Source organism: Crassostrea angulata, chromosome 6, assembly GCF_025612915.1.
Source record: "Crassostrea angulata isolate pt1a10 chromosome 6, ASM2561291v2, whole genome shotgun sequence".
NCBI lineage: Eukaryota > Metazoa > Mollusca > Bivalvia > Ostreida > Ostreidae > Magallana > Magallana angulata.
The window spans coordinates 24,801,326-24,828,589 of NC_069116.1; the positions used below are offsets into that span (position 1 = coordinate 24,801,326).

General features: G+C 36.9%; 1 protein-coding gene across 7 annotated transcripts in view; it reads right to left on the bottom strand.

Annotated features, from left to right (window-relative positions):
- Nucleotides 1-2,219: 2,219 nt before the first annotated feature.
- Nucleotides 2,220-27,264, bottom strand: part of LOC128186848 (chromodomain-helicase-DNA-binding protein 8-like) — a 27,778-nt gene continuing 2,733 nt past the window's right edge. The window contains exons 2-44 of one of the 7 annotated variants that reach the window (XM_052856784.1): nucleotides 26,515-27,264; nucleotides 25,372-26,421; nucleotides 24,659-25,275; nucleotides 24,428-24,545; nucleotides 24,151-24,279; nucleotides 23,874-23,948; nucleotides 23,679-23,758; nucleotides 22,664-22,784; nucleotides 22,184-22,405; nucleotides 21,680-21,996; nucleotides 21,209-21,440; nucleotides 20,658-20,819; nucleotides 20,465-20,545; nucleotides 20,021-20,180; nucleotides 19,194-19,401; nucleotides 17,985-18,180; nucleotides 17,497-17,658; nucleotides 17,104-17,283; nucleotides 16,563-16,673; nucleotides 16,146-16,414; nucleotides 15,947-16,034; nucleotides 15,744-15,846; nucleotides 15,453-15,621; nucleotides 15,249-15,341; nucleotides 14,911-15,011; nucleotides 14,450-14,558; nucleotides 13,658-13,916; nucleotides 13,351-13,460; nucleotides 12,784-12,801; nucleotides 12,057-12,268; nucleotides 11,623-11,836; nucleotides 11,387-11,502; nucleotides 9,108-9,886; nucleotides 8,715-8,819; nucleotides 8,216-8,458; nucleotides 7,401-7,464; nucleotides 7,162-7,295; nucleotides 6,311-6,376; nucleotides 5,994-6,132; nucleotides 5,543-5,703; nucleotides 5,287-5,400; nucleotides 5,021-5,125; nucleotides 2,220-4,920 (exon numbers count right to left, since the gene is read on the bottom strand). The exon at nucleotides 26,515-27,264 is cut by the window's right edge and continues 263 nt beyond it. In XM_052856784.1, the coding sequence (XP_052712744.1) occupies nucleotides 3,790-4,920; nucleotides 5,021-5,125; nucleotides 5,287-5,400; nucleotides 5,543-5,703; nucleotides 5,994-6,132; nucleotides 6,311-6,376; nucleotides 7,162-7,295; nucleotides 7,401-7,464; nucleotides 8,216-8,458; nucleotides 8,715-8,819; nucleotides 9,108-9,886; nucleotides 11,387-11,502; nucleotides 11,623-11,836; nucleotides 12,057-12,268; nucleotides 12,784-12,801; nucleotides 13,351-13,460; nucleotides 13,658-13,916; nucleotides 14,450-14,558; nucleotides 14,911-15,011; nucleotides 15,249-15,341; nucleotides 15,453-15,621; nucleotides 15,744-15,846; nucleotides 15,947-16,034; nucleotides 16,146-16,414; nucleotides 16,563-16,673; nucleotides 17,104-17,283; nucleotides 17,497-17,658; nucleotides 17,985-18,180; nucleotides 19,194-19,401; nucleotides 20,021-20,180; nucleotides 20,465-20,545; nucleotides 20,658-20,819; nucleotides 21,209-21,440; nucleotides 21,680-21,996; nucleotides 22,184-22,405; nucleotides 22,664-22,784; nucleotides 23,679-23,758; nucleotides 23,874-23,948; nucleotides 24,151-24,279; nucleotides 24,428-24,545; nucleotides 24,659-25,275; nucleotides 25,372-26,421; nucleotides 26,515-27,264 (9,873 nt within the window). In that variant the 3' untranslated portion in view covers nucleotides 2,220-3,789. Of the gene's footprint in view, nucleotides 4,921-5,020; nucleotides 5,126-5,286; nucleotides 5,401-5,542; nucleotides 5,704-5,993; nucleotides 6,133-6,310; nucleotides 6,377-7,161; nucleotides 7,296-7,400; nucleotides 7,465-8,215; nucleotides 8,459-8,714; nucleotides 8,820-9,107; nucleotides 9,887-11,386; nucleotides 11,503-11,622; nucleotides 11,837-12,056; nucleotides 12,269-12,783; nucleotides 12,802-13,350; nucleotides 13,461-13,657; nucleotides 13,917-14,449; nucleotides 14,559-14,910; nucleotides 15,012-15,248; nucleotides 15,342-15,452; nucleotides 15,622-15,743; nucleotides 15,847-15,946; nucleotides 16,035-16,145; nucleotides 16,415-16,562; nucleotides 16,674-17,103; nucleotides 17,284-17,496; nucleotides 17,659-17,984; nucleotides 18,181-19,193; nucleotides 19,402-20,020; nucleotides 20,181-20,464; nucleotides 20,546-20,657; nucleotides 20,820-21,208; nucleotides 21,441-21,679; nucleotides 21,997-22,183; nucleotides 22,406-22,663; nucleotides 22,785-23,678; nucleotides 23,759-23,873; nucleotides 23,949-24,150; nucleotides 24,280-24,427; nucleotides 24,546-24,658; nucleotides 25,276-25,371 lie in introns of all 7 variants that reach the window. The other 6 variants (XM_052856779.1, XM_052856782.1, XM_052856777.1 and 3 more) reach the window with 6 other exon arrangements.

A 27,264-nucleotide genomic window follows, 5' to 3' on the forward strand; every position in this document is an offset into this window, starting at 1 on the left:
CTTTCTCAGTATGCAACACACTTGAGAAGCCAATTAGCCCCACTCATAGTCATAGCATATATCTCCCCAAAACAGGAGCACAAAACTGTCAAGAGTCAATTATTAAAACAACATGTGTGATTATTTAATTGTTATTTGTAACACCTATAGTAATTGTGACAGTTTATTTTGTGCTTTGAATTAAAAATATGTAAAACACTAAACTTGGGGTACAAAAAGCTAGGCTAAAATTTGTACTCTAGCAGCTGTAGAAGTCTTTTTGAATAGGTGATCTGGTGAATTTAACATTCATAAACTGACAGTGAAATGGCGAAGTATGCTAAATGGTGTTTTGATGCTTATTGTTAATATCTTATATCCTAAACATACATTTTACATTAAGCAAAGTAAAGAAAAAAAGATTATAAATTTGTATTTCCCAGTATTTCCCAGTTTAGTGAAAATCAGTAGTATTTACCAGGACGGGAAATACCGGTATTTACCACCGGTAATTCCCGGCACTGGTATTTCCCGGCCAACCCTGTTTTCAATTATAAAAATATTATACGACTTGTTAAAACAATTTTTAGTCTAGTCGCAAAAATTGTCGCATTGTGGTTCACGGTTGCGTTAGGATTTAATCATTAGAATATTAATTCATTTTATGAAATACGTTTGATTCATTTATTTGTATAATAATTACTTTTATCAATTATCACACAAGATATATATTCGTAAAAAATTCGCAACAATTTGTAGAAATATCGTGTATCTCTCATAAAGTTTTGTATTCTTTCTTAAAAGCATCGTATAAAAATCGTCTCTCATCTCACCTAAATCTCAATGTATTCGTTATATACTTCATCGCCCGATTTTCGTAATTGAATCGCCACAACTCCTCCTGTTACCGTGATCGTAGCCGGGTCCTATTTGATTCGAATTAACGTCGTCTTTTCAAATATCACAATGCTGGCGAGTAATGGCGATTAATCGTGATATAAATCGTGACAGTGTAAATGGGCCTTTAGCCACGATTGCTTCGAACCTGCTCAAAAGCAATTGCCGTGTTTGCGGGCTAATTGCTACGATGAAGAAAGAAAACCTACGATTATCTCTACGATGACGCCTGAATAAGTTTGATCGAAGACTAGCTCATCAAACCCGTGACAGTGTAACAGGCGCCTTATGGTTGTCGTGATTATAGTTATATCATTTTTACATCTACCGAGTATGATTCTCTTTCTTACGGAAACTTATAGTTAATTTATTTAAACAATAAAATGCTTTCTTTGGCGATTCATGCGGGATATGAAGGTATTAGAGGATTATGTATTTTTTTCTGCAATTATCGCTACCTTCATAACCCGCATGAATCATCAATTGCAAAGAAGCATTTTATTGTTTATATCAACATCTTTCTTTAAGGTAATTAATAAATTGATTATGGAAAGTTAGTAATATTCACTAGATTACTGTTAATGTATGTTAGCTAAAAGAAATAACCAAATCGTCACTTGTGACACCGAGTCTGACATCATCATGATTATTTCATGCAGTCCGTGATCTTTCTTTAGTCACTGTAGATTTCGACCAATCGATGAAATTTCAGTCCTGTCACTTTCTTGTCAGTTTCATGCGCTGTATATTTCGACCAATCGATAAACGGGGCGGGTAGAATTTAGTCTGGATGTTTCTGTAGAGCTATGATCCGTAAGAAATAGAGGAAATAATACTTGGTAGATGTAAATATAGCTCTATAGCAACTGACAGGACTGGAATCTACACGCCCCGTTTATTGATTGGTCGACACCTACAGCTACAGACTGCGCGAAATGATCTTGATATCAGACTCCAGTTCCCACAGGAGACGATTTGTCCGTTTAATTCAGCTAACATACTATGTACATTAACAGAAATTTAGTGAATTTTACTTACTTTTATTAATCAATTTATTAATTAGTTTTAAAAAAAGATGTAGATATAAAAATAAAATGCTTTCTTTGGCGATTCATACGGGTTCTGAAGGTAGCGATCATTGCAGAAAATTACATGAACCGCTAACGCGGGTTATGTGTTCATTCTGCAAAGTTGCCATGAATCACCAAAGAAAGCATTTTATTGTTAAAGTTCTAATGTCCCTCCAGTGACAGCACACCAACCTTGGGCGTGTGTGCGTGTTTGTGCGTACGTGTGGGCGGAAATGAAATAAACATACAAATCAAAGCCAGTCAAACGCAAAAAATGTTGAATTCATGTTTTAATAAAAATAGTTTACATACAAAATTTCCTCAACAAATAAATACATACAATTCGTTATTTCACTAAACATCCACCCAACAAATTTATTCCGGGCAAGAAATCACCTGCAATTTCTTCACTGTAAAGAAATGCCCCTACATTATCCAAGTGTAAAGGGAAATAATGGTGTCAACACCTTGCACCTAATTGTTGCCTGCCTTGCAGTAAAAGCTTTTGATATGAAAGGGAATAAATGACCCCTCTATCACTGTCATGGACAAAGGAAACATTAATCCCTGAATTTTCATGAATAAAAAGTTTAAACTACACAAATATGTCATTTCACAAGGGGAAAAAACTACACCTACTATGGAGGCCATCTTAATCTTTTTTTTTAGACAGATATGGACATGAAATGGAAACTTTAGTAAAAAAAAAAAAACCCTTTTTGAGGAATGTACATTTCCTTGTCCATATCATAAACCGCAATGTTTGTGAAATGAAGACACAAAATGTTGAAATAAATCTCAAGTCACTAACTAAGGACCTGAGGTACACATAATAAGACATAGAAGTAGAGCAGTATCTTCGTCACAATCATCAAAGGTCATTAACACAGAGCCAAAGCATTGGAAAGACGGTACAACTGGTGCCTCAAGAAAGCAGTCAAAACACTGCTCATAACATTATTGCAGGTACTTTATTTGATCTCAATGCAAAAAAAAGAATCAAAAATAAATTCCTGACCTGACTTCATTAATTCTCTTATGAGAGAATGATTCTTAAATTAAATTGCATATACACAACAGCGATGATAGCCTAAGTAACTAATATCATATGCATTACATGAAAAAAGAAATTCAAATCTACCACTTTGAAGTTACATAACTATCACAACCGTGCCCATCTTGAAAAAAAAATTGTTCTGCTCGTTTGTGGCCTTATCACAATCTTAAAAGTTCATTTTTACAAAAAAAGGGGGGGGTCATGCATTTAATGGTTTTGGTTGGTATATTTGAACTTCCTACAATGAATAAATTATATACAAAATGTGTGACATGAATTGATTGTTACAATGCAGCAAAAAATAATATAAACCAGAGAAAAAATAATAATTAAAGAAAACTGTTTCTACACACGTAATACTTGTTTTAACATTATTGCCCTGAGAACGAAAATGATGAGGTGCCTGCAGTGACTTGGCCCTGACCCTTCAGAGTTCCAACAAAGCACACCTGCTGTACGAGGGGTCAGACCGTAGGGGGAGGGGAGATCTTTTTGTGAAATCATGAAATCAACATGACAGGTCATTGATTTGGCAGACAAACATGATCTGGAATCTGTTCGAACACGTGTATTGTGCATATCATGAAGACTGAAGTCTCACTTACAATGAATAAATTAATTCCTGTATAATAACATACATGTCACATAATCTTGGGGAGGAACACACAGTATTCCACAATACAAGATGATTTGGCTTTTCCACACAAGATCCAGCGACTCTTGGAGTGGCTCAAAGCTCATTACACCAAGTCACAGCACGCCAATGTTAACTCCCAGTATACATCATCAGGACTGGTCCTCGTCTTTCTCTGCCGTATCTACCTCTTCCTTCGACGACTCGCTTTCTTTCCTCTCTGAAGAAAGATCAGAAGCTTCTGAACACTTCAAATGGGATGCTTCTGCAGTGTCCATGGTGTTTAATGTATTCACATCCACATCCTTTTCTTTGGCGATTTTCATAAGAATGCTATTCAGCTTGGACTCTTTGTCTTTGTCTCTCTCTTTTTTAACAGGTTTATCTTCCATTTTGTTCACTTTGTCCTTCAGCGTGTCCAAAATTTTATCCAATTTGAATGAACCCTGTATTTTATTTTTGGTTTTCGAACTGTCTTTTGGTGATTCAGAAGCAGAATGTGATCTACTTGACACCTCACTAGCTTTTGGCGACTCTCTTGGTTTTGATTTAATAGAAAGGTCTAAACATGCAGATTGGTCCTCATCCCTTGAACTCTTGGTTACTGCAGAGTGTGAAGCTTCATAACTTTTTCGCTTTCTGTGGTGGGAATGAGCCTCTTTGCGCCTGACAGACAGGTCCTGTGCAATCTCCTGTTCGTTATGCTCACCCTGGCTATATCGTTTGATTTCTCCCTCCTCTAGATCAGAATCACCTTGTCCATTTACAAGACCAGGTTGAGCCAGGGAGGCAAAAGATGAAGGCAGTGAAGTAGGCAGGGAGAAGTTCAAGCCCCCAGCAGCTTGTGCTGCTAAAAGGGGATTAAAGAGAAGTGGATTGTACAACATAGGAAACGAAGGGTGAGGAGTCTGTGAGCTACTTGGGGACTTTGATTTGCTCGACTCTTTGCTGCTGCCTGGGGATTTGTCCTTTCTAGCTTCACTTTCCATGGCCTTTGCCAAGGAAGGTGAAAGTCCTGGCATCAAGCCAGCAAAACCTGCCAGCATAGGATTAGCCAGCCCTAAACTGGGCAATGTTCCAAAGGGCATTCCCATTGGCATTTTGCCAAAGCCTGACATTAGGCCTAAGCCTGGGAATGCAGACATACTGGCTGCCAGAGAAGCAGCACTGTATGGATTGTCTGAGAGCAAGGAAGAGGACAGGTCCCGTTCCCTTGGTCTTCCACGCCGGCGTTCCGAGGATGGGGTACTCACACGCGATGACAAACTCTTTGGTAAATTGGCCTGTAAAACAGGACAAGAGTATGTATATAATATGGAAGCTGTGACTTACATGCAATTATTTAAAGGGGTGCTGAGATATTCCAATAATGTAAACTCTTACCTTGGATTTGACAATATCTGTCCATTTTGGATCTATATCATACTGAGGATTCTGTTCTAACCACTCACTCAAGTATCTAATAGGAGGAGCTTTAGCACCAGTTATCTGAAGAGTCAATATTGAAAATGAAGAATTATTGCAAAAGAATCGTGAAGGAAGAAACTTATGAATTGGTCAAAGATGGTAAAAAAACCCATCAAAAATGTCATTTCCAACATTTTCAAAAGATTTATTTTAATTGTAGGTATCTTGAACATGTAACCAACCCTTTTGCCAGTGACCCTATTGACAACTGAAACATTTTCTTCTCCTGTCAGCTTCATGGGATCTAACATGGCTGGGTCCACTTTTGGTCTTCTTCCTCTCCTTCTATCACCAGACTGTAATCAAACAATTTACAGGACTTAATTCTATCTTGATGGAATGACATTCTGATTGCTCATTAAATATACTTAAACAACATTCATAAACCAAATAGTGCAATAAAATAATGCATGTTCTTTTAATTGACTGTATGAATACCTCTGATAGCTCCTCATCCTCTAGAGGGTACATTTCTGGAGGTCTGTCCACCATGTAACCTGGATGTTCATCCAACCATTTATCCAGGTCACGCTTCAGTGGAGCCTCATCTCCCGACAGCCGACTACCATCCTCCAAGTTAATCACAGGAACACGAGATTCTGGGTAATGAACAGAAAGTTCCAATGTCAGTGAGGAAAATCAATTGGGAATAATTTACATGTACATCAACAGTTTTGCAAAGGCAAAGCTGATAAAGTACTGACTTTCACATAATCGACAATTTGCTTTTTCTTATATATAAATTTTTAAAAATACATTCAAGTTTGTAAAGATAACTCTTGGTGAGCTAAAAAGAATTTGTGTTTATTTGAAAATCTAGTTTAGGACCAATTACTTTTATTCAACACATTCAGAACAGATCCTTTGGAAATTGCTGTTAAGTTTATACCTGGTTCAACAGTGGCAACAGCTCTGGCTGTGTTTCTCTTGGACAGAGCTTCAGCCATTGCAATCTCTGCCATCTTTTCGGCCTTCCTCTTACGACCTCTTCTGCCTCTCCGGTCTCCAAAATACAGAGCATGCTCCATCTGCAATAGATCTCAAGGATCAACCCACATTTTCTCACAAATGTTTATGTATTGCAAGCAAAGAGCAAAATAAATACAATAGTTGTTCTTAATATCATTTCATCAGTTTATAAAGTTTCAATTTTATAGTCAAGTACATATACAAATGGTCCCTAATACTGAGCTGATTGTAACTCACCATGCTTCTTCTTAGCAGTTCAGGGTCCAATTCAGGACCAGCACCATTCAAAAGATCTGCTGGGGTCTAAAAGAATAGTAAATCGTTTAATCTTTACTGTTAATAACCAATGCATATTTTCGTTCAGTAGCTACAGACGCGTCCCATTAAAGACCCAAGATTAAAAATGGGTTTTACTTTATATATATTATGACCTATCATATTACAGTAAATTATTTAATATTTCACATTTCTAACCATTAAACCTTCAAACCATCACCAATTTAAGAACAAAAAAGAAAAATAAAGTTAAGCACGTGCACATCATTGCTCATTAAAAGATTAAAAATCTGCAAAGTCGAAATTTGTTAACAGTAAATATTACATTGAAACTTTGTTCAAGAAAAAAGTATTGACATTCACTGCACCCATTACCAGAAAAAAAGCACAAAGGTCAAACAGTTAAATAGATTATGCCCATGGTTAGAGAATCAGCCAACAATGAGGAATCATGGAGAAAAAGAAAGTAGGAAATTTCATTCCAATAGAATGAAGCCGATTCTCTGCGCATGAAACAAGTTTAAATTGCCAATGGTACCTACACAATACTGCTACAACAGCAAGATTTACTCATGAGTACATGTAAGGGTGGAATGTTTCCAGTGCTAGGGCACCAACAATTCAAAGTACAACTTTATTTTGCAAAGACCTTCAATCTTGTTACATTTACAACATACATTTTTGTATATATGCCTTAACGAAATTCACTTGGTTTAACCCACATATAAAAAAGGGTTTATTTTTTGAGTCTGAATGTGAGAGAAGTCGGGCATGAGGGTGTGTAGGTGCCATGGCATGTAGGAGCCACAAACCTGTGAGAATAGGTAGTGATGAGGGGAGTGCCGAGGAGACAGGTGAGCAGGTACCTGAGATCGGGGCGTTTCTGTCAGACTCTCATTGTCACTAGAGGCTGCGCTGCGGTTCATCAGCTGCTGCATGCGGCTGCCTGTCATCACCAGGAACAAACAGTTACCATCATTTACCAGATCTGTTACAACTAATCTTTCTTTTAAAATCTCACACTCAGAGTTTACATTTAATGTCAACAAACCTTCAAAATCATATTTACGACCCTGTCCTCTTCTCTTGTGGAAGGTCATCTTCAAACCATCACCCTAAAACATGCAAGAAGTTACAATTTTAAGAGTAAATAAATTTTACCCAACAATTTTTATGTTTCATGGACTGGGTAATGTTAGCATAGAAAACATCTGGCAATTCTCATATCTAAAATAGCTTTTGTTTAATTTGATTGAATTTAAAATGGTGGTTTTTTGTAACAGTCAAATACCCCACAATAACAAATATGTGGTTATGCACAGCTTAAATATATCGATATCAATGACATCAAAAAATGATTCTTATAAAAACCAAAACCAACTGGGGTATAAAGATTTTAAAAAAAATTTTTTATAAACAATATGCACAAATTCTAACATTTTACCAATAACAAAACACATCAAATAAGACAGTTTCAAGAGTGACCAAAAGATTTCAGTAGTGCATGATGACTTCCATCCTTAAATTAACAGTTTGTTTGTCTGTAGCACACTGTAGATGGTGAAATCTTTATTTATCTAGGAAAAGCCAATTCTCTAGAAATTCAACCTTCAACTGCTTCTAAACCAATATGTTGCAGAATGTTTCCATAAACTTATGCCTTAAAGACCTATCAGTGCAACAATGACATGATTTACACACTAACGTCCATTTCTGTAAGATTTGAAAATAAAATTGGAAATAGATTGAACATGTATGTGTTAAGGAACGGCACTTATGTGTACCATTCCCAATTAACCACAACTTAAACCAATACACAAAGAAAACCCAGCACTGCACCAATCAGTAAACCAATCTGTGTCCTACCTCAGGCATCATAGCTTCAAAGTCCTTATTTAAATCTGACTTCACCTTGACACCATCGTAGACTGAGTCTCCAGCATCAGATTGGCTGAGCTCGGGGTCGTCCTTTGGGGTCGAGGACCCAACAGGTGTTCCGCTGCGGGAGTCGTAGTTCATGGGGATGTATGACATACGCTTGGGGAATGGCCATTCATTGTGCTCCACACAGTAACAGATGTGCTCCAGCCGATGGAACAACACTCGGTCCTATTATTAAGCAAAATTTTGACTCAAACTTTTGTCATATATTATCAAAAAGTCTTGGTCTTTTTAACAATACATTCCTCGAGTCTATTGAATTATGAACTTCGAAAACTTGTGCACTCTTTCCTTTTACATGTAAAATATTTCACATTATAAAAGTCCTAATACACATGTACGAAATGTTTACTATTTATTTCTGAGTATGGGTACTCAAATATTAAAAAGGTGACCACAAAGATCGCGTAGAATGTTACATCACCTTTGGCCAGTTGACGACAGAACTGAGTTGACTCTCTGGGAAGTAATCGGCTGTCATTCCCTCCGCCTCCATCTCCTCTCTTCTGGCCAAAAACTTCTGAAGCTCCTACAAATTTAATAGTTGTCATAAAACTCAAATAATATTTGCAACATGTTGCATAACAACTGAACCAATCTAAAAGGATTTGTATGTTATTGAAGACTTATATTCATTGCTAATTACACTGAAGTATCAACCTGCTAACAAGCATAAATCATATATATTTCATAGCTACATGTACATTTACAGACTGAAAATACGAAATAATTCAGCATTGAACAGGGTATTCACCAGTCAACAAAATGTTATTCCCTTACTTATACTACATTTCACACAGACAATAATCAATCATACCTCCTCATCATAGGTACATCTGATGTCTTTCTTCCTCTCTGACTTGGCCATTTCTTCCGTGGTTTGGCGTTTAATGTCCTTCACGATGTCCCTCACCTTCTGCTCCGTGTCGTCAGCACCCTTGCCCTTTACTTCCTCCTTCACCCCTGGATCACTGTTTGCTCCTTTGTCCTTCTCCTTTATGGAGGTCAGGTCCTGTGGCTCTGTCTCTTCCTTGACTAACTCAGATAATTCCTTTTTCACAATGGATTCTTCCTCTTCTTTCTTAACCTGCACCTTTTCATCTTCCTTCTTTTCTAATGAGTCTTCACTTTCTTTTTTAATGAGGGAATCTTCATTTTCCTTCTTGACTGACAAATCTTCAACTTCCATTTTCACTGCCTTTTCTTCTACCTCTTCTTTTACAGGTGATTTCTTTCCATTAGTTTTATCTGGTGACTCTTCCAAAGATTTATTGAGGGAAGTTTCACCTGACTTGGCTTCTGCTTGTTCAGATTTGTCTTCAGACACCTCCATTTCAGATTCACCATTTATCTTCTCTTTCTCTTCATTTGACTTTTCTGAAGGCTCTTCTACCTCCATTTTTGAGTCTTTGGATTCCTCCTTTACAGCTTCTGTATTTTTCTGTGACTTTTCTGATTTTTCATCATCATCTTCTGATTTCACTGACACTGTTTCTGTAACTACTTCCTCTTTGATTTCTTCTTTCACCTTTTCTTTACTTTCTTTCTCTTTTTTCACCACTTTTTCTTCACTGTCTTCTGTTTTTATTTCTTTGTCTGCAATGTCAACCATTTTTGGGAAATAAAGACAGGAAAAAATATAATTTCACAGAAAGACATGTCAAAACAGATTTTAAACTAGAACTGTCCTAATGGGACTAATACCCCCGCTAGGCTAATTTTAAATGGGACAAATAATTGAATTGAATAATAATTAAGGTTTGGAACATATAAAAAAAAAAAATTCTAGAATTGTAAAAAAAAAAAAAAAATAGTTAACAAAGAAAAATTAAAATCAAAATTGTCAGAATTTCACTGTAAATACATATCTATAACAGTAATACATTTACAAATGTATGTATTTGATGATATATTTTTTTAATTTAATTGATTTAAAGAAAAACAACAAAATGACAATAACCTCTCCCTTAAAAGTGAATAGAAATACCGGTAGCCAAGCGATGCTCTTCTGTTGATAAAACTTTCAATATCTTTCTAATAAGAGTCTTGACAGATGCAATTAGTTGTTTCAAATTTTCCTCACTTTCTCCTATGGCACAATTGAACTCCATATCAGAAAATTGATCCCATAGGACTATGATTTTCTTTGATGAGCTTGTTAAATTTAATAAACTCCCAAAACATTACCATAATTACCATACTATGTAAAAATATGTAAAAAAGAAAATTTAATATTACAAACAATCTTAAAATTGCCAAAACACTACAATCATATCAGTAATTTTGAATTTCATTTAAATTAATGCCCAATAGGGTCACTTCATCAAATTACTTGACAAATAAATTTAAACAACCTCTAAAAATAGTTTAACTTCTTTATTAATAATTATATTATTTATTTCCTTATAATGATAGACCTTTTGGTTTACATGAAACAGTTTTAAAATAGCCCCAAAACCATCACCCATTTTACAGATTATCAATTTCCCCTAAACACATGCTCAATCTGAACCATGGCTCAGATAATGGCTCCCTTGGGACAAATGAATTCAGCCACACTTGTCTTTGATGTTCTCATTAGCTCCTAAGAATTTATCATTGACAAACAAAAACTTTGCATTGTCAGTTGATAGAATACTTATAAAAAATAATTTTTTTTATCAATTAAGACATAAAGACAAAAAACTCCATCTGGATGTATTATATAAATATATTTTAGAGTGTTTTCTATTAATTAATTAATAAAATCTGTAAGGATTACCTCCCTTACTTTTCAACATTAGTGTACAATATATAGAATAAGGAAAATGAAAACTGTCATAAAATCATTAAATCTTGTCTGATCTTAAAAAAAATTGCAGGTGCACATCTTCAGATGGTGTTCAACATATGTACAAATTTTCAAATTGTTCCATGCAGTAATAAAAAATTCTATAGGGGGGACAAGGTTGCGTCTACAGACAGACGGACAGACGGACAGACGGACGGACAGACAGACGGACAGACGGACAGACGGACAGGGTGAAACCAATATACCCCCCTAAACTTCGTTTGCGGGGGTATAATGAACTTCTAAAAGAAGCTACAAGTTTTTACCTTTGGTTGGCAAGGGGGAGCTGGAATGACTAGTAGCTTGCTTAGTTTTTAGCACATCAATAAAGGACAGGTTGGGATCAAACAGGATGTGGTAGTCTGTCCGCACAACACCATGCCTACCAAAACAGAGCAGAAATTGTCTCATACCATTACCATTTAGTCTATAAATTGTCAAATGAAATTGTTTCTCTGTACATGTAGATATGCATTACAAAGAATTAGATTTAAACACATACCTAGCTGCACCAATGAGAAGGTCCCTATCATGTTGACCACAGATCCACCACGATGGTAAATCATAGGACGGCTGACAGAGCTTCACTCTCTCATCCAACTTGGGGTGATTCAAGGTTTCTGTGCGGATCTTGTTCAACATGTCGATCCTAGCGAGGCATCGACTGGCCCTCTCCTCAGTGATGGGGTCAACATATATGTTATTTGGTGGCAGAGCTTCAACAGTATTTAAATTAGTGTTAGAATATCACTGATTTCTTCCATCAGATACAATAATCAGAACATAAATAACTTTTAAATTTTCTGACTAAACCTTCAAAATCACTTCTTTTCTCATGTACAATAGATGCACATTTTACATGTGTACAAACCATTGCAAAGATTTTCCAGGCTTGATTAAAATATTTCATATCATCACTTTGTATTGATCACTCACCATCATCATCATTTTTAAACTTTTTGCAGACTCGCATACACATGTGATAGAAGGCCTGGAAGTACTCTGTCAGGGTGTCGTCAAACTTCTTCTCCAGGTGAGCCAGCTGTCGGAACCGGTCCCACTTGTAGCGTCCAGTAACCAGGTCAAACTCCACCCCAAAGCTGGAGATGACCCGATAGAAGTCTTGCTCCTCTCTTCTTGACCAACGGCTAAACAAAAACAATTTTTGAGATAAAGCATTACAAGCAAGCAATACCATTAGCCACCAAAGCACACTACTTTTTTTCCCTTGTTGCACCCAAATTTTACTCAAATTTTTAAGAAAAATTTGCAAGTTTTCTATTAAAAGTAGAGAAAAATAATTATTATAAAAGTAAAGCTGTTATAAGAAATGCTGATCATTTACTTCATCTCCAAAGCCATCTACAGAGTATCATATTTCCCCTTTTCCATATAGACAAACACAAATAAATTTACCCAAACAAGCTTCATGCCAGCTGTCATTAACAGAACAGGCAGAAGAAATGTGAAAAAGGTGCAAATGAAATTCAACAGCAGATTAAAATGATGTAAATTTACAGGTAGAAAATCATTCACCCTCTACAGCAAGCCCACTAACATGCACAAGCTAGATGTTGTCGTCATTTCCACCAACCTAGCACTGGAGCAAATCTCGCAATTTGAATGTTTATTAATTTTTTTTCTATTGAATGAAGTATCTTACCTTGAACTGTCAGACAAACTAAACAACAGACATGGTGAACACTTAAACAGCAATTCAATACATTATTTAAATAAGTAAAATAAAAGAGGTGAATTCATGCAATAAATAAATCTAATAAAAGCAGGTTCTTAAAAATTTTGTTTAGTTAAGCAAGATTAAAAAGGACAATAGTAAATACATTTACAGCGAATAGTATACATTGTATCTCTTCCAAAAACACATGGGGTCCAGCCATCACCATGCAATAAATTATCATGCGGTACTTTTTTTTAAAACAAAACATAATATAGCACCAAACTGCTGTTCCTATTCTAAATACAGATACACTTAGTATGGGAATATGTATATCTGTATTTCTTTAAAAAAATTTCCAAGATCTTAATTTAAGAAATTTTCACATTGGTCGTTTCTTTTCAGAATTCTTTTCAACTACTTGCCAGTCTCCAAGAATAATTTTCTTTCTAACATTATCCTAACAATGCCAGACTCCAATACACAGCATGACTAAGGGGAGGGGATGACAACACAGGCACATAAAGCTGTAGCCTAGTGAAATAATGGGCTTACTGTTGGAGGGATAGACCATAGGGGTCCGGTACCGACCATTGTTGATACTGCATTCTCTGGGTCTCACGCTCCTTCAGCACCGCTTCAAATCGCTCCTGGCGTTCCATTCTCTGCAAATGCACAACATTGTCATAAATATTTTAAAATGGAATTTTCTTCTTAAAAGTCTTAAATACATTAAAGTTTTAAATAAGTTTTTAAGACTTGACAAAATCAATTTAAACAAAAGGATTTTTCAAAAAAAATAAAAATTCCATGAAATCTTTGGCAAATGAAAAGATATAATAAGTTTCATTGTTTAATTTACTTTAACCCTCTGGGCATTCTTGATAAGCATTCTCTTGTGGTTTCGCTGGAAGCTGGTGATGATTCTGCGGAGGCGAGTGTTCAGGTCGGAGGATGATGGGAATGGCAGTTTATCCCCTTCCTCTGACCCCTCTCCACCCTCAGGTTTCTCAACGGGCAGGACAGAGGCTGGGGTAGTCTTTTTGCTGGACTCAGGTATCGAGCTCATTGACACATCCTCATCATCGTCTTGCTTCATCTTGGATTCATCCAGGTCCTCACTTCAAATGCAAATGAAATTCATACATTAAATCAATGATTGTAAAAATAAGTCATACACCCTATATTAGGGACAAAAGAGGCATTAGAACCCTGTCAGTTAGTGCTTTTTTCCACTCACAGTAGCATACCACCAGCACACCTGGTTTATGTATGCCCTCTGTATTAGCATGGCAAGTCATCATCAGTTCTTTAGCAGAGTACTACACTTGTTCTCACATACATGTAGAGTACTACACTTGTTCTCACATACATGTAGAGTACTACACTTGTTCTCACATACATGTAGAGTACTACACTTGTTCTCACATACTTGTACAGTACTACACTTGTTCTCACATACATGTAGAGTATGACACTTGTTCTCACATACATGTAGAGTACTACACTTGTTCTCACATACATGTACAGTACTACACTTGTTCTCGCATACATGTAGGACCTATTAGTTTTCAGCATAAAGCTTGTTCATTATCATCGGCATAAAATTTTGTTTTTCCAAGCTTGTCCTTCCCCCTTTTTTTTAAATACATACTCATCGTCATCATTCTGTTCGGCCGCTAGAGCAGCGCCATCTGGTGGTCCACACTTGCCCAAGAAGACCAGTGCAGGGTCCTGTCTCATCATGTTGTACTTCTCATAACCTAAGTCAGACAACACACAATTCATCATATACTGTACTATAGAAAATGAGACTGACTACATTTTGACTAACATGACAAATATACTCTGAAGTTAGTCTGAACATACATGGACGTAAATAAGCTCATTTAAAAAAAACAAATGAGCCTAAAAATAAAAAACTCATTTAAAACAAAGCTTTTGAATCATATTAAAATCATATTTGTTTATATAAGCATGTACTTAAATTAGTAGACAAGAAAGAAGCATTAATTGTAATCAATTATGTCTACAGCCACATGTAAATGAAGTACATTGACAGTATCTCAAAACTGCCCACAAGTTTGTACAGATTGATGGGGACGTTGAGGTTACCGTGTTTATAGACCCCGATCAGCAGGGACTTGTCTGCCTCCTCGTCCCACCAGGTGGTGGGCGGGTCTCCGTCCGGATCAGCCTGAGGAATTTCTATCTCACTACAACAAAAACACAGCAAGTGTCAACACCAAATGGCAACATTCAATATCTAATATATAATCAATATAACAAATGCTTGGTTTTCTAAACCATAACAAAATCTTCTGAAATTTCACTATCTGCTTTTCGGAATTTATATCTATACTTTTATTATTTTATCTACATGTACCTGCACAATAGCATCATCATATGCATGTCAATAAATAGATAGATATTTATAAACAGCTGGTAATTACCTTGCATTTAATCCCTGAGAGACCTTCTCCACTGCTTGAGCCCCTATGATTTCTTCTTTCAGGTAGTACAACAGTCTTACCCTCAATAGCACTCTGCAAATTGATAAACAATTCTTTGTTATAAGAAGGTTACAACACAGAGCCTGATTCTAATGAAACACTGAATTACAAAATATCACAGAGTTGAACTGATGCCGATCTCACTTGTTAGCATGTCTGTGGAGATGTTTGCGGTAGCCAGGGTCCCGTAGCACTACTTCTGGATCACAGTTCTTCATCTTGTTGTACTTGACCAGTTCACTGCTGGTCTCTGGCTTTCCCTCTTTCTTCTTATTTTTGCCTTTCCTACCTCTTGGTACAGGAGCAGACAACCCTACATGTAAAGTGCACATGTAAGCCTATACAAATTTCAAAAATTTAAGTTGCAAATAAATATGAGCAAATTAATGGTAATCCTCTTGGCATGGATCTTATCACCTTGACCTGGAGACCTACCTGAGTGGTTTTTTAGAGATCCATCACTTGAGGGGGAGATCAAATCCCAAATGAACTCTTTAATTTTTTCATCTCCCTTGTACTGTTGAAGGGAATAAATTAACTGGAAAAAAAATTACAAGTTATTTCACTCAAGAATATCTCCTTTAAATCTCAATTTTTAAAAAGAAGGATGAAACTCTCAACAAATAAACTGTAATTACCAAAGCCCTAGAAATATTTTCGACATCCTTCTCCTCGAGCATCTTCTTGAATTTCCCATGGGATAGGATATCCTTCCATCTACCCCATCTGTTAAAAGAGAAATATTCACTACTGTATTGTCTAATAATAAGAGACAAAATGCAACACCATTTCTTAACCCTTTTTGCATCCTTAGAAAAATTATCTTTAATATGTTACCCATAAACCAGGAGGTTCTTCTCCACTTTGAAGCAGTCGGATCTTCCATAGCCCTCAGCATCATCGGCGTCGTAGTCATCGTCCGAACCACGCCTCTTCCTGCCTGGGCGCCCACGCTTCTTCAACCCGCTCCGGGTCTTCCTGGATTCTTCATCCTCATCATCGCTATTACTGGACGAGTCCAGCTCTGACATCTCCATCACGCTGTCATCATTTCCATAGCGAGCAGTCTGCTTCCTCTGTCTTGGTTCTTGTATAATCAGTTCATTCTGCAAAGTCCACAACAGAAAACTTATTCACCATCTATTCCATTCCTTCGTTTTCATTTAAGGACAACACATATTTAATATGGGTGCATTGCATTTATACATGTATAACAAGGTCTGGATATAAAGAGAAACTGAATCCATACTGTACCTTGTGTTTTAATCCCTCGACATCAACATCTGCCTTCTTGGCCCACTTCTTCCAGAAGTCTGGATCATTGATATCAATATCTGTTCTGTTGCCAGACATTGAGAAACTTGCCTACAACACAAAATTTGGCATGTCAATAGTCATATCAAATATAGATGTACAATGTGCATGTACCGCATATCAAAATTTTTATTCAAAAGATAGTACTTGAAGCTTTGAAATAAGCAAATGACTAGCACTACACATGCTAAAACAGTAAATGTAAAGTAAATCTATTGAAGTAAAATGTACATGTGATCACAAAATATACTACGAATTAATACCATCTCAAAAACTTTATCAGAATTTAGAAATACATTCTTCTAATGATATTTTTACATATATGAATTCAGACAATATTGTGCAGCTAAAGCAGTTCTGTATATTACATATGTATGGTAATTTTTCAGCAGAAGAATGTCTTTTCAATATGTATACATTGCCAAATGCTCTTTAATCTGACAACAATGAAAAAGCAATATAAAACTGAAATAAAACTTACCTTGGCAAAGGTTGAGCCCTTTCCTTCTGATTCAATCTGGATAACTTTTGTGCGCTGCTGTAGAATCTGATCAATGTCTTCTTCACAGAATTCGTCCCCGGCTTTGTCATCGTCCATCAGAGCACCGTACGCCCCCTTACGTAACAACTCCTCTATCTCCTTCTTGGTCATCTGGGCTTGCTACATATTTTCAAAAAACACAGTTTATTTTCTATCAAAAGTTCAAAAAATATAATATAAAAGATATTCAGATAAAAAGATACAAGTAAATTCTACATCAGTTTCACCTAAATCAGCACTCATAAATCTTTTCAAGTTTAGTCTGAGTTGGCTTGATCTTTCATCATGGTAGAAACACTATCTTAAACTTTGACAGAGCCTGTAATAACTTACAGGTGCATTCTTGTCTGAGCCCATGGACTGGAGCACAGCCTTGTCCAGACCAAGCTTGAGTGAAGCCTTGTCAAACATCTCTCTCTCATAGGAGTTTCTGGTGATAAGGCGATATACTTTGACTTCCTTTGTTTGACCAATTCTGTGACAACGGGCTTGAGCCTGAAAAATAGGAGTGATAAAAGTATTGACATGCATTGTTGATGTTCATGTAAAACTTGCAACATTACATTTTATAAACACTGCAACAACATTTAACACCATCTTAATATCAATGTAAACATCAAAATAGTATGCATAGATAGTTTTATATGTTGATAATTATTTCTCTATTAAATGATAAAATGATTAAAAGTAATTCAGTTCTTGGGTGAATATTCATGCCCATGCTTTCTTCTTGCATATCAAGCAAAATTTAGCCCCAAAGAATTGCTCCATTTATTTATTCATAATAAGGCCCGGTGAAGATAACAGAACCTCCTGTGTACCTGAAGATCATTCTGGGGGTTCCAGTCCGAGTCATAGATGATGACTGTGTCGGCAGCGGTTAGGTTGATACCCAGACCCCCGGCGCGTGTACACAGCAGGAAGACAAATCGGTCCGACTCGGGCTTAGAGAATCGATCAATGGCCTCCTGTCGCAGCTTACCACAGATCCGGCCGTCCAGTCGCTCAAACAAATATCTGAGGAAAGGTAAACATAGTATAAATACAGGTGTGTCTGTTTAACTTCCTTTTTGAATGCCGTTTCATTTTATACATTGGTTCCTTAAAAAAATTTGTGCAAGGGAAGTTAATGCTAGTGTTGACTGTGTTGTAATAGATAAAATTTTGTTTTTGGCAAACTGTTATTGAATTGAACGTTCATTTTCTTCTAGCGTTTGATACTTATAGTACATCTAAGAGTATAAATAAATCTACTGTATCAGTTTCACCAAATCATCAGTCATGCTTGTATACAAACATGTATGAGTTGGCTTGAGTTTGTCATCATCTACAGATACATGTTTGTAAAAGATGCTCTTTATATCCCTATGTTTCCTCAAGGAATATTTACAAAACATACATGTATACATGAGAATTAATTCAGCAAGTTTTAAAATGAATTTAGCTTGACTTGCTACAAACCAAAAGAAGTTTCAAAAGTTTGTCGATTCTTTTTTTCCCCCATATGTTTTGGTACAATAACACAAAAGAATCCCACATTTAATATTCTGATATTTCCTGTGGAGTCAAATAATACTGTATATCCAGGTTTTTCGCATGTCACAAAATTTGCAAAAATTGGGAAATGTGTAGCATTTTTAATTTGCGTCAGTCGTTTTTTGCGATTTAAAAAGTTTCTTCAAGAAAATAATACAGAATATAATTTCTGCATCTTCAATAATTTGCGATTCAATAGAGATCACGAAAAAAGCCAAAATTAGATCATCACAAAAATTACCAGATATACGTAAATGCTTAAGTTTCTGTATCAGTTTCACCAGATCATCAGACATGTTCACTTCTATGAGTTAGCATGTATGAGTTGGCTTGAGTTTGTCACCCTCTACAGAAAAATCTGAACAAGTCATTCATCATTTCTATCCAATGTAAAAAAATTTAATGGCTAGTCAACAAATGCATGTACTACAAGAAGCCTTCTTCAAACCAGTGGGTTTGGGGGACCTACACAAAACCAACAGTTAGACACTTACTGTTTGTTAATAAGATAATCCTCCAGGATATCCAGCACTCGGATCATCTGGGAGAAGATCAGGACTTTGTGTCCCCCCTGCTTCAGTTTGGGGAGGAGTTTGTCCAACAGCACCATTTTACCTGACGAGTGCACCATAGTTTTGAACACAGCTTCCATATCATTTCCTTTGCTTTCCTTATTCTCATTCAAGATTTTATCCTCAGCACCTATAAAATACAAAATATGAATTCATTGCACACATACAGGTATTCATCTAATACATAATACATAGTTTCATTACATATTTCTTTAAAGGGAATAATCAATGCTTGATATTCAATGATATAGTTTTTGGTTTTTTTAAATTGAACTACTATTATATAAATAGTGCCTGTTTGGGAGGGTAACAGTTGAAATTGACACCCCGAGAAAACCATTGTCAACCGACGCGAAGCGGAGGTTGACAATGGTTTTCGAGGGGTGTCAATTTCAACTGTTATCCTCCCAAACAGGCACTAATTATTTTGTTATACTGAATGTCTTTTTTAAAAATTTTAAGAAAATTTTACTGCTTTTATATAGGAATAACGTGAATTCTACAGCGAACCGTACGCGCATAATTTTCGCGCATGTAATATTTTTTTATGTTACCCGTTGCCAAGTGCGTTGCTAACGCTGAGGGTAATAGTAAATATTATTAACTGCGTCTTAACCAATCAGATTTCAGTATTTAACATGAAAGTATAACAATAATAAATGTAACACTTTGCAAAGCTAATGGCATATGTAATTCACTTTTAACATGCTAAGAACATTTAAATAAAACTGATCATCATTTACAATTACCTTTGATAAGATATGGATGGTTGCAACATTTTCGCAGCTCCATCATTGTATTCAGCAGATTCGGTACATTGGCTGAAGAACCAGTGCCTTTGGACAAGAAAGTAAAGTTACGCTCCAAAATAGCCCTGTAGTATTTCTTCTGAATGTTTGTCAACTCCACCTGCAAATACAAAAAAAAAATGCATTTCCAAATCACTCTATGTGCATACAATAATGTTAGATACCTATTGTAGGCCTTTAGTTTAAGAAGTATTTTCTTTCTAATATATACATAGTACATGTACATGTATATGGAGTGAACACGGATTAAATAGATCTTTATCATATTAATCAATAAATGAATTGATGGAATTTTGCACACCAAAATTGTCATTAAACTTTGCCTTTACTGTCCTTTAGTTAGAAATGTTATCCAAAAAAAAAAAAAGCAAACAAATGTCTAACCTCAACAATGGTCTCTTCTTTGGAAGCAAGATTCTTCTCTACATCTTCTTTCAACCTTCTCAACATCATTGGTTTCAGGATCTGTTTCACACAATGAACAAAACATGTCTTATTTGACTTGCATACTTTACAAACAAAACTTTAACCATCTCATTCACAATAATATCAAATCCAAACTAATGCATCAACATACAGCTTTCAGCTTCTCCACTTGGGAATCTGTTTTGAGTTCCCCAAATTCTGCCAAGAATGCCTGAGTTGACTTGAATCTCTCTGGTTCCAGGAAGCTGAGTAGACTGTGAAGTTCCTCTGTGTTATTCTGCAGGGGTGTTCCCGACAGTAGGACCTGGTGCTCCTGTAACAAACATTTAGATGAATTCAGTACGAAAGCAGCAAATTTATTTCTGTCACAACCTTTTGAACTTAAGGTACATTGTCTTCCTTACAATAGTGAAAACTCACTGGCAAAATTAATCACAGTCTTGTACAAAACAATCAAATAAGAAATTTTGTGTCAAGTTTTGCCAAGCAAGGGCACACTATAGCATTTATAGTAGATTTCTTTTAGAAAATTATTATTATAAAAAAGAATGTATAAACAAACTGCATCACAACGCTTCTCCATTTTTTATAGAATACTTGCATGTAAATGTATGTGCATTTTGTCATCATAAGACTTGTGTTCCCTAACTTGTAACCAAGTAAATTACATCCATGTAAATACACAAATTTTAATCAACTTACACAATCAAACATCCTTAGGCCTTCCATCAACTTGCACTTGGCGTTCTTAAGACGATGAGCTTCATCTATGATTAGAACTCTCCACTCAATGTCACTCAGCAACTCACAATCTGAGATGATGACTTCATAAGTCGTAATCAGAGCATGAAATTTATATTGGTTTGGAATTCGTTGTCCTTTCTCATCTTTGTAAAACATTTCATAGGACTGCAGCATGTTTCGACTGGTGGAACTATCAAATAGACAATAATCCATAAATGTTATTGTCAACGTGATTGGTAAATTCATTTAGAAGCTTTATAATACAATAGCTACGTATCTGAAATGAAATTGTTCCGACGAAAATGATCCAATTTTACTTGAGATAGAACACATTTTGAATAGATGTCATCTTACTTAACTTGCATGCATGTCAGATAAAGTTGGATATCATGATAACAAAACAAGCTACATCATAGTATAAAAACCTACCTTCCATGATAAACAATGGCATTAATGCTTGTCCAGGTTTCGAACTCTCTCTCCCAGTTGCCTAATGTGGACAGGGGAACCACCACAAGGAAAGGCCCCTTGATTCCATACAGCATGACTTCATTCAGGAAGGTGATACTCTGAATGGTTTTGCCCAGACCCATCTCATCAGCCAGAATACAGTTCTGGTGGTTGTGCCAGCTAAACATCAGCCAATTGACCCCCTCCAGCTGGTAGTCTCGAAGGGAGTTGCCATTCTTGTACTCTCTGGTCTCCTCTAGTTTTACCCAGTCATCAGGTGTACCTTGAGCTTTAACCTAAGAGAAGAAATCAAGGCAAAATTCAAACAACTGAATTTTAAAAATGTTTAATGCCAACAGCTTACAACAAATATTCATATGTATCTGCATTCTACAAAATACTTCTTTTTCTGTTAACAAAGAAGGTGTTATAAAAATATGCAGGTATCATATTTATAATATGAATTTTTGAGGCAATAATTACCTCTGCATCCTCTGGTGGCTCCCGGAACTTGTAAAAATGCTCCACCTTTACAGGATCCACATCCTGCTGTAGCTCCCATGTGGCTTCCTCATAGGGCAACCCCTTCCACTTGACCAGGAAGTGTGTAATGTCATCACCACCATTCGGGTCACTGAGCTTGGACACATCTAAGACTCGATGTACCTCAGTGTAATCAGGATTAAAGAGTTCGTCCTCATCCAACTAAAATAGAAATTTACACATTAGTCAAAAGTTATTCCAATACAACACTTGATGATTGTACATGTATAAATCTTATTTAGGGCCAATGTAGGCTTACTATATTTTGTTTCTATTCAGTATTATCGATCAGTCATTTTCCTGACTTTAAGATTCTTAAGGGTAACAATGATTATTCTATAAAACCAAATATTCTTGATTAAAAATAAATGCCCTTCCTGTTGCTTGTCAATATTCTCATTGAAAACAAGAAAGAATTACCTCTGAGAACATATTCTGACTTTGGGTTTTCTTCATGTAGTATCGTTTTAATTTCTGATGAATGCGTTTATCTCCCCTTTCTAATTCTTCTGCTGTTTTCCACTCACAGTGCAAATAGGAACTAAAAATTAGGCAAAAAAAGAGTATTACTATTTTGCACCAATAGGGAACTACAGATATACTGAAACACAACGTAAATCAAATTCTTAAAGAGAGTACCGGTAAATAAAACAAGATATCTGTGAGCCAATGCTCACTAGTGATACCCCCGCTCTGATGTGAATATGCAAAATAAGCAAAGTCGACATTTAACAGAAAGCTGGCATCCGATTGGTACAGAAATGTATCCCACAATATGGCATGCCTAAACAAATAGTGTGTTAAAATTTCAAGCATCTGCGATAAATAGTTGCTGAGAAATCTTTGACGGAAATTTGTTTAAAAATTTGGGCTAAAAATAAAAAAAACTCATTAAACAGGAAGTTGACATCCGATTGGTACAAAAATACATCCCACGATATAGCATGCCTTTTCAAATACTGTGTAAAAATTTCAAGCATCTGCGATCAGTTGCTGAGAATTCTTTGACAAAAATTGGTTTGAAAATTTTTGCTAAAAATAAACAAAGTCGTCATTTAACAGGAAGTTGACGTCTGATTGGTACAAAAATATATCCCACGATATGGCATGCCTATACTAATACTGTGTAAAAATTTCAAGCATCTGCAATAAACGGTTGCTGAGAATTCTTTCACAAAAATTGGTTTGAAAATTTTGGTTAAAAAATAAGCAAAGTCATCATTTAACAGAAAGTTGACGTCCGATTGGTACAAAAATATATCCCACGATATGGCATTCCTTAACAAACACTGTGTAAAAATTTCAAGCATCTGCGATAAATAGTTGCTGAGATAAATGCGACAGAAATTTTTGTTATGGACGGACAGACAGACACACAAGGGTAAAATAGTATACCCCCTCTTCTTCGGAACGGGGGTATAAAAATATCACTCACAAGTTCTTGTATTTAACAAAGAATTCCTCAACTTCTTCATTTGATGTTGATTGCTCTTCTGTTTCCCCATCTACACTGATCTGAAAATCAGAACAAAACAAATGAAATCCAATGTCAACAAATCATCAATCATAGTAATGTACGTGAACAACATCAAACTTTATTCCTGACAATCACTGTGTGTAAATTGCTTACATCTTTGTCCGCTTTTCTCATTCTGCTTCCCAGAATTTTATCCACAATAGAGCTGTTGTCCTCCTCAATGGTGTCCTGAAATAAATCAAACACATGACTGTCATACATAGCAATTGGCTGATCATTTCAATGGAGAGAGGAATACAAGTTTCAACAGTATTTGAAAAATTGAGTTATTTCACAAGTGGTAAGGGTCAATAATATAACATAACTGGCTGTAGAAAAATCACTGGTTATGCGTTAACATTGTAACATGAACAGTTGCCGTGACACATACCACTCTGACAGCTGCCGGCTGTTCAGCAAAGGCTTCTGGTTCCACATCTTGGGTGTCATCATCCGACAGGTTCAAATCCACATCATCCAGGTACTTCTTCCTCTTTGTATTACGAGCAGAGCGCCTTTTCTGGAAACAGAAATATCAAATTATCACACTAATAACACATCAGTTTGTTTGTTTAAAATGTCTTAACGGTCGAAACATAAATTTACAGTTAAAGTGAATGGCAGAAATATCTTTAACATTGTAGAACATTCTGTTGTGTTTTACTAACCTGGATTGAGTCGTCATCCATTTCCTCGGTCTCACCCACTGCATGTTTAAGTTCAGGATCTGACTCGGATGAATCGTGACGTTTTCGCTTTTTCTTTTTCAAAAATGTAGCTGGAGGTCTGAAAAACAAATATATATTCATATAAAAGATTCTTGGTTTTCTTTCCTTTCAATTCCAAAAAACAAAAATTTCTATTTAAAGTTATCTTGAAAGACTACAAAGAACACATACTTTTTCTTCTTCTTTACAGGTGCTTTTACTTTAGGCTTGGCTTTCTTCTTTTCTACTTTCTCTCCATCCATGGTAGATTCTCCTTGACTCTCCAGCTCCTGTGTTCCTTCCCCACTACTCACATCACCTTCCTTCTTCTCCTTTTTGGGTGTCTTTGGTTTCCTGACACGTTTTTTCTTTTTCTTGGAGTCCTCCTCCTCTGCATTTTGTACATCATTCACAGTAGCCGGGATGTCCCCAGTCATAATCTTTGGCACCTCCCTGCCCTCCGCCTGGGCCCGCGCTACAGCTTCTGCCACAATCTTGTCCGCTTTCTCTTGCTGTTTCTTGGCCTTCTTATTTTTCTTTGGTTTTTCTGCACTTGCGGGGTTGCTCTCGCTGCCAAAGTCTTGAAGAGGCGGAAATGTTGTGCCTGGTGGTGCCTGGATAAGCTGAGGGGCAGGTTGAGAGACTCCGCCCATCTGAAGTTGAACAACGCTTGACGGAATGTTTCCTTGTTGCGACCCTACAGGTGGCATAGGAGTCATGCCCTGAGCAGGCATAGCATGAGGTAGATTGTTTACTGACTGAGGCACTTGTTGACTGATCATCTGAGGGGCAGCTTGGCTTCCTTGTGGCTAAATAAATAAATATATAAATCAAGAGTAAGGGTAAAAAGACTTATTGATTATTGACTAATAATTGCGACTAAATTAAACGTGATTTATACACACCTGAAGAATAACCTGAACTTTTTGGGGAGAATGCATTGGCATTTGTTGTATTTGTGGTTGCATCATCCTCTGTGTACCAGATGTCACTATCAGGACATTCTGAGGGGGCCGTGTCTGATTCACAAACATAGGCTGACCAATCTGAAACACTTGCTGTGGGTTTGAGGAAGGTTGCTGACTAGCAGTTTGTTGTTGTTGTACAGGTGGCTGTGGTTGTTGCATGGAAGGCTGTGGAACTTGTGCTGGTTGCTGTTGTTGCATTATCGGCTGAGATTGTTGTACTGCTTGAGACTGCATTAGGAGTTGTGGTTGTACTGAAGTTTGGACTTGTTGCATTGTTTGCTGCTGTTGAGCTGAAACCTGAGGGTTTTCTTTTACCACTGTAACAACATTGGTTTGATTCTGAGATGGTTGTTGTTGCTGTGTTTGCATTGTCCCATTTGTTGGTCCAGTATACCCACCTTGTTGATCTGCTTGGGCCTTTTGTCTTTGAATTTCTTGAGTAGCACGAAGGGAACGAATCTTCTCTTGCACTTCCAGCATCTTCTGTTGAGTTTGCTGTGTCTGCCCTGCTGCTTGCAACTGATTCAACTGCTGCTGCAGGTACTGTATTTCACGTTCGGTATTTGTCATAGTCACTCTAACATTCCCAGCATTTTTCACATTTGGACTGATTGGGCCTATGCCATTCGAGTTTGGTAGAGATGTACTGATTTGAATAGCATTCGAGTGTTGGAAGTTTGGCCCACTACTACTCACTTGTGGTTGATGGAATGGACTAGATACAGGTGTGGACACATTTGAACGTGGTCCAGGTGGTGAGACCAGTTGTTCCATCTGTGGAACAGAAGCAGGGGCTCTAGGATTGATTTGAGGGGTGGAAGCATGCTCAGGAGTCGATGGTGGCCTTGGTGAGGGGGTTGTTGCCCTTTGAGAGGGCATCCTAGGGTAAGAAGGGTGAAAGTTCTGGTTGGGACTTGTATTGAACTGTGCTGAAGCATCTCCCTGTTTAGTGGGTGTATTGCTGGGCATCTGGCCAAACGGAAATCGCTGAAAATTATTCGATTGAACATTATTCATTGGTTGTTGTTGTTGTTGTTGCTGAAAGTTGCCCTGATATTGTAAAGCATGTTGCTGAGGTACCTGTTGAGAAGGGTTATTAAATCCTGGCATTCCCATTGTGCTCTGTATTTGGAATGTTGGTTGATTTTGCATGGGTATCTGTGACTGCTGAGGAGTCAAGGACTGTATGCTGCTCTGCCTGTGTCCCATGGCGGCGTTAGGGCTAGATATTGGCACAGAGGGCATTTGACTTCTATTCTGCATGTACATTTGTGGATTAGATGATGTGTTACCTTGAAAGCGCTGGAAAGAAGTTGAAGTTGCAGGACTGCTCTGAAAGAAATCTGAGGCGTTGGAGGAGGGCATCTGTGGAAAGTCAGGGTGTGAAAGAAACTTGCCCTGCATGGCTTGTGAGGTGGGCATAATCTGGGACTGAATCATATTCTGAGACTGGGCCATGTAATGAGGACGACTAGGACTAGACTGGCCAGGGTTCCACTGAGGCATTCTCTGCTGAACTTGCATGTGCTGCTGAGGAGGATTCGGCAAGCGGGGTCCGACTTGCTGAGCCCCATAGTTTCCATACCCACCCATGTTTTGACTTGGTTGAGCCATGTTGGGTTGTGAGGGTCTGAACTGTTGTTGTTGCCTGTATGGGGACATCATTGGTTGATTGGGTGTTATGCCACTGTGAGGTGTGTTCATGTTCATTTGTTGTAACTTCTGACTGGCATTGTACTGATTAAAGCTGTCACTTGAGAACGGCTCAGGTGCAGAACTTGTTTGCTGGTAGGGATTAAACTGATTTCCCTGCATTTCTGATATCTGAAC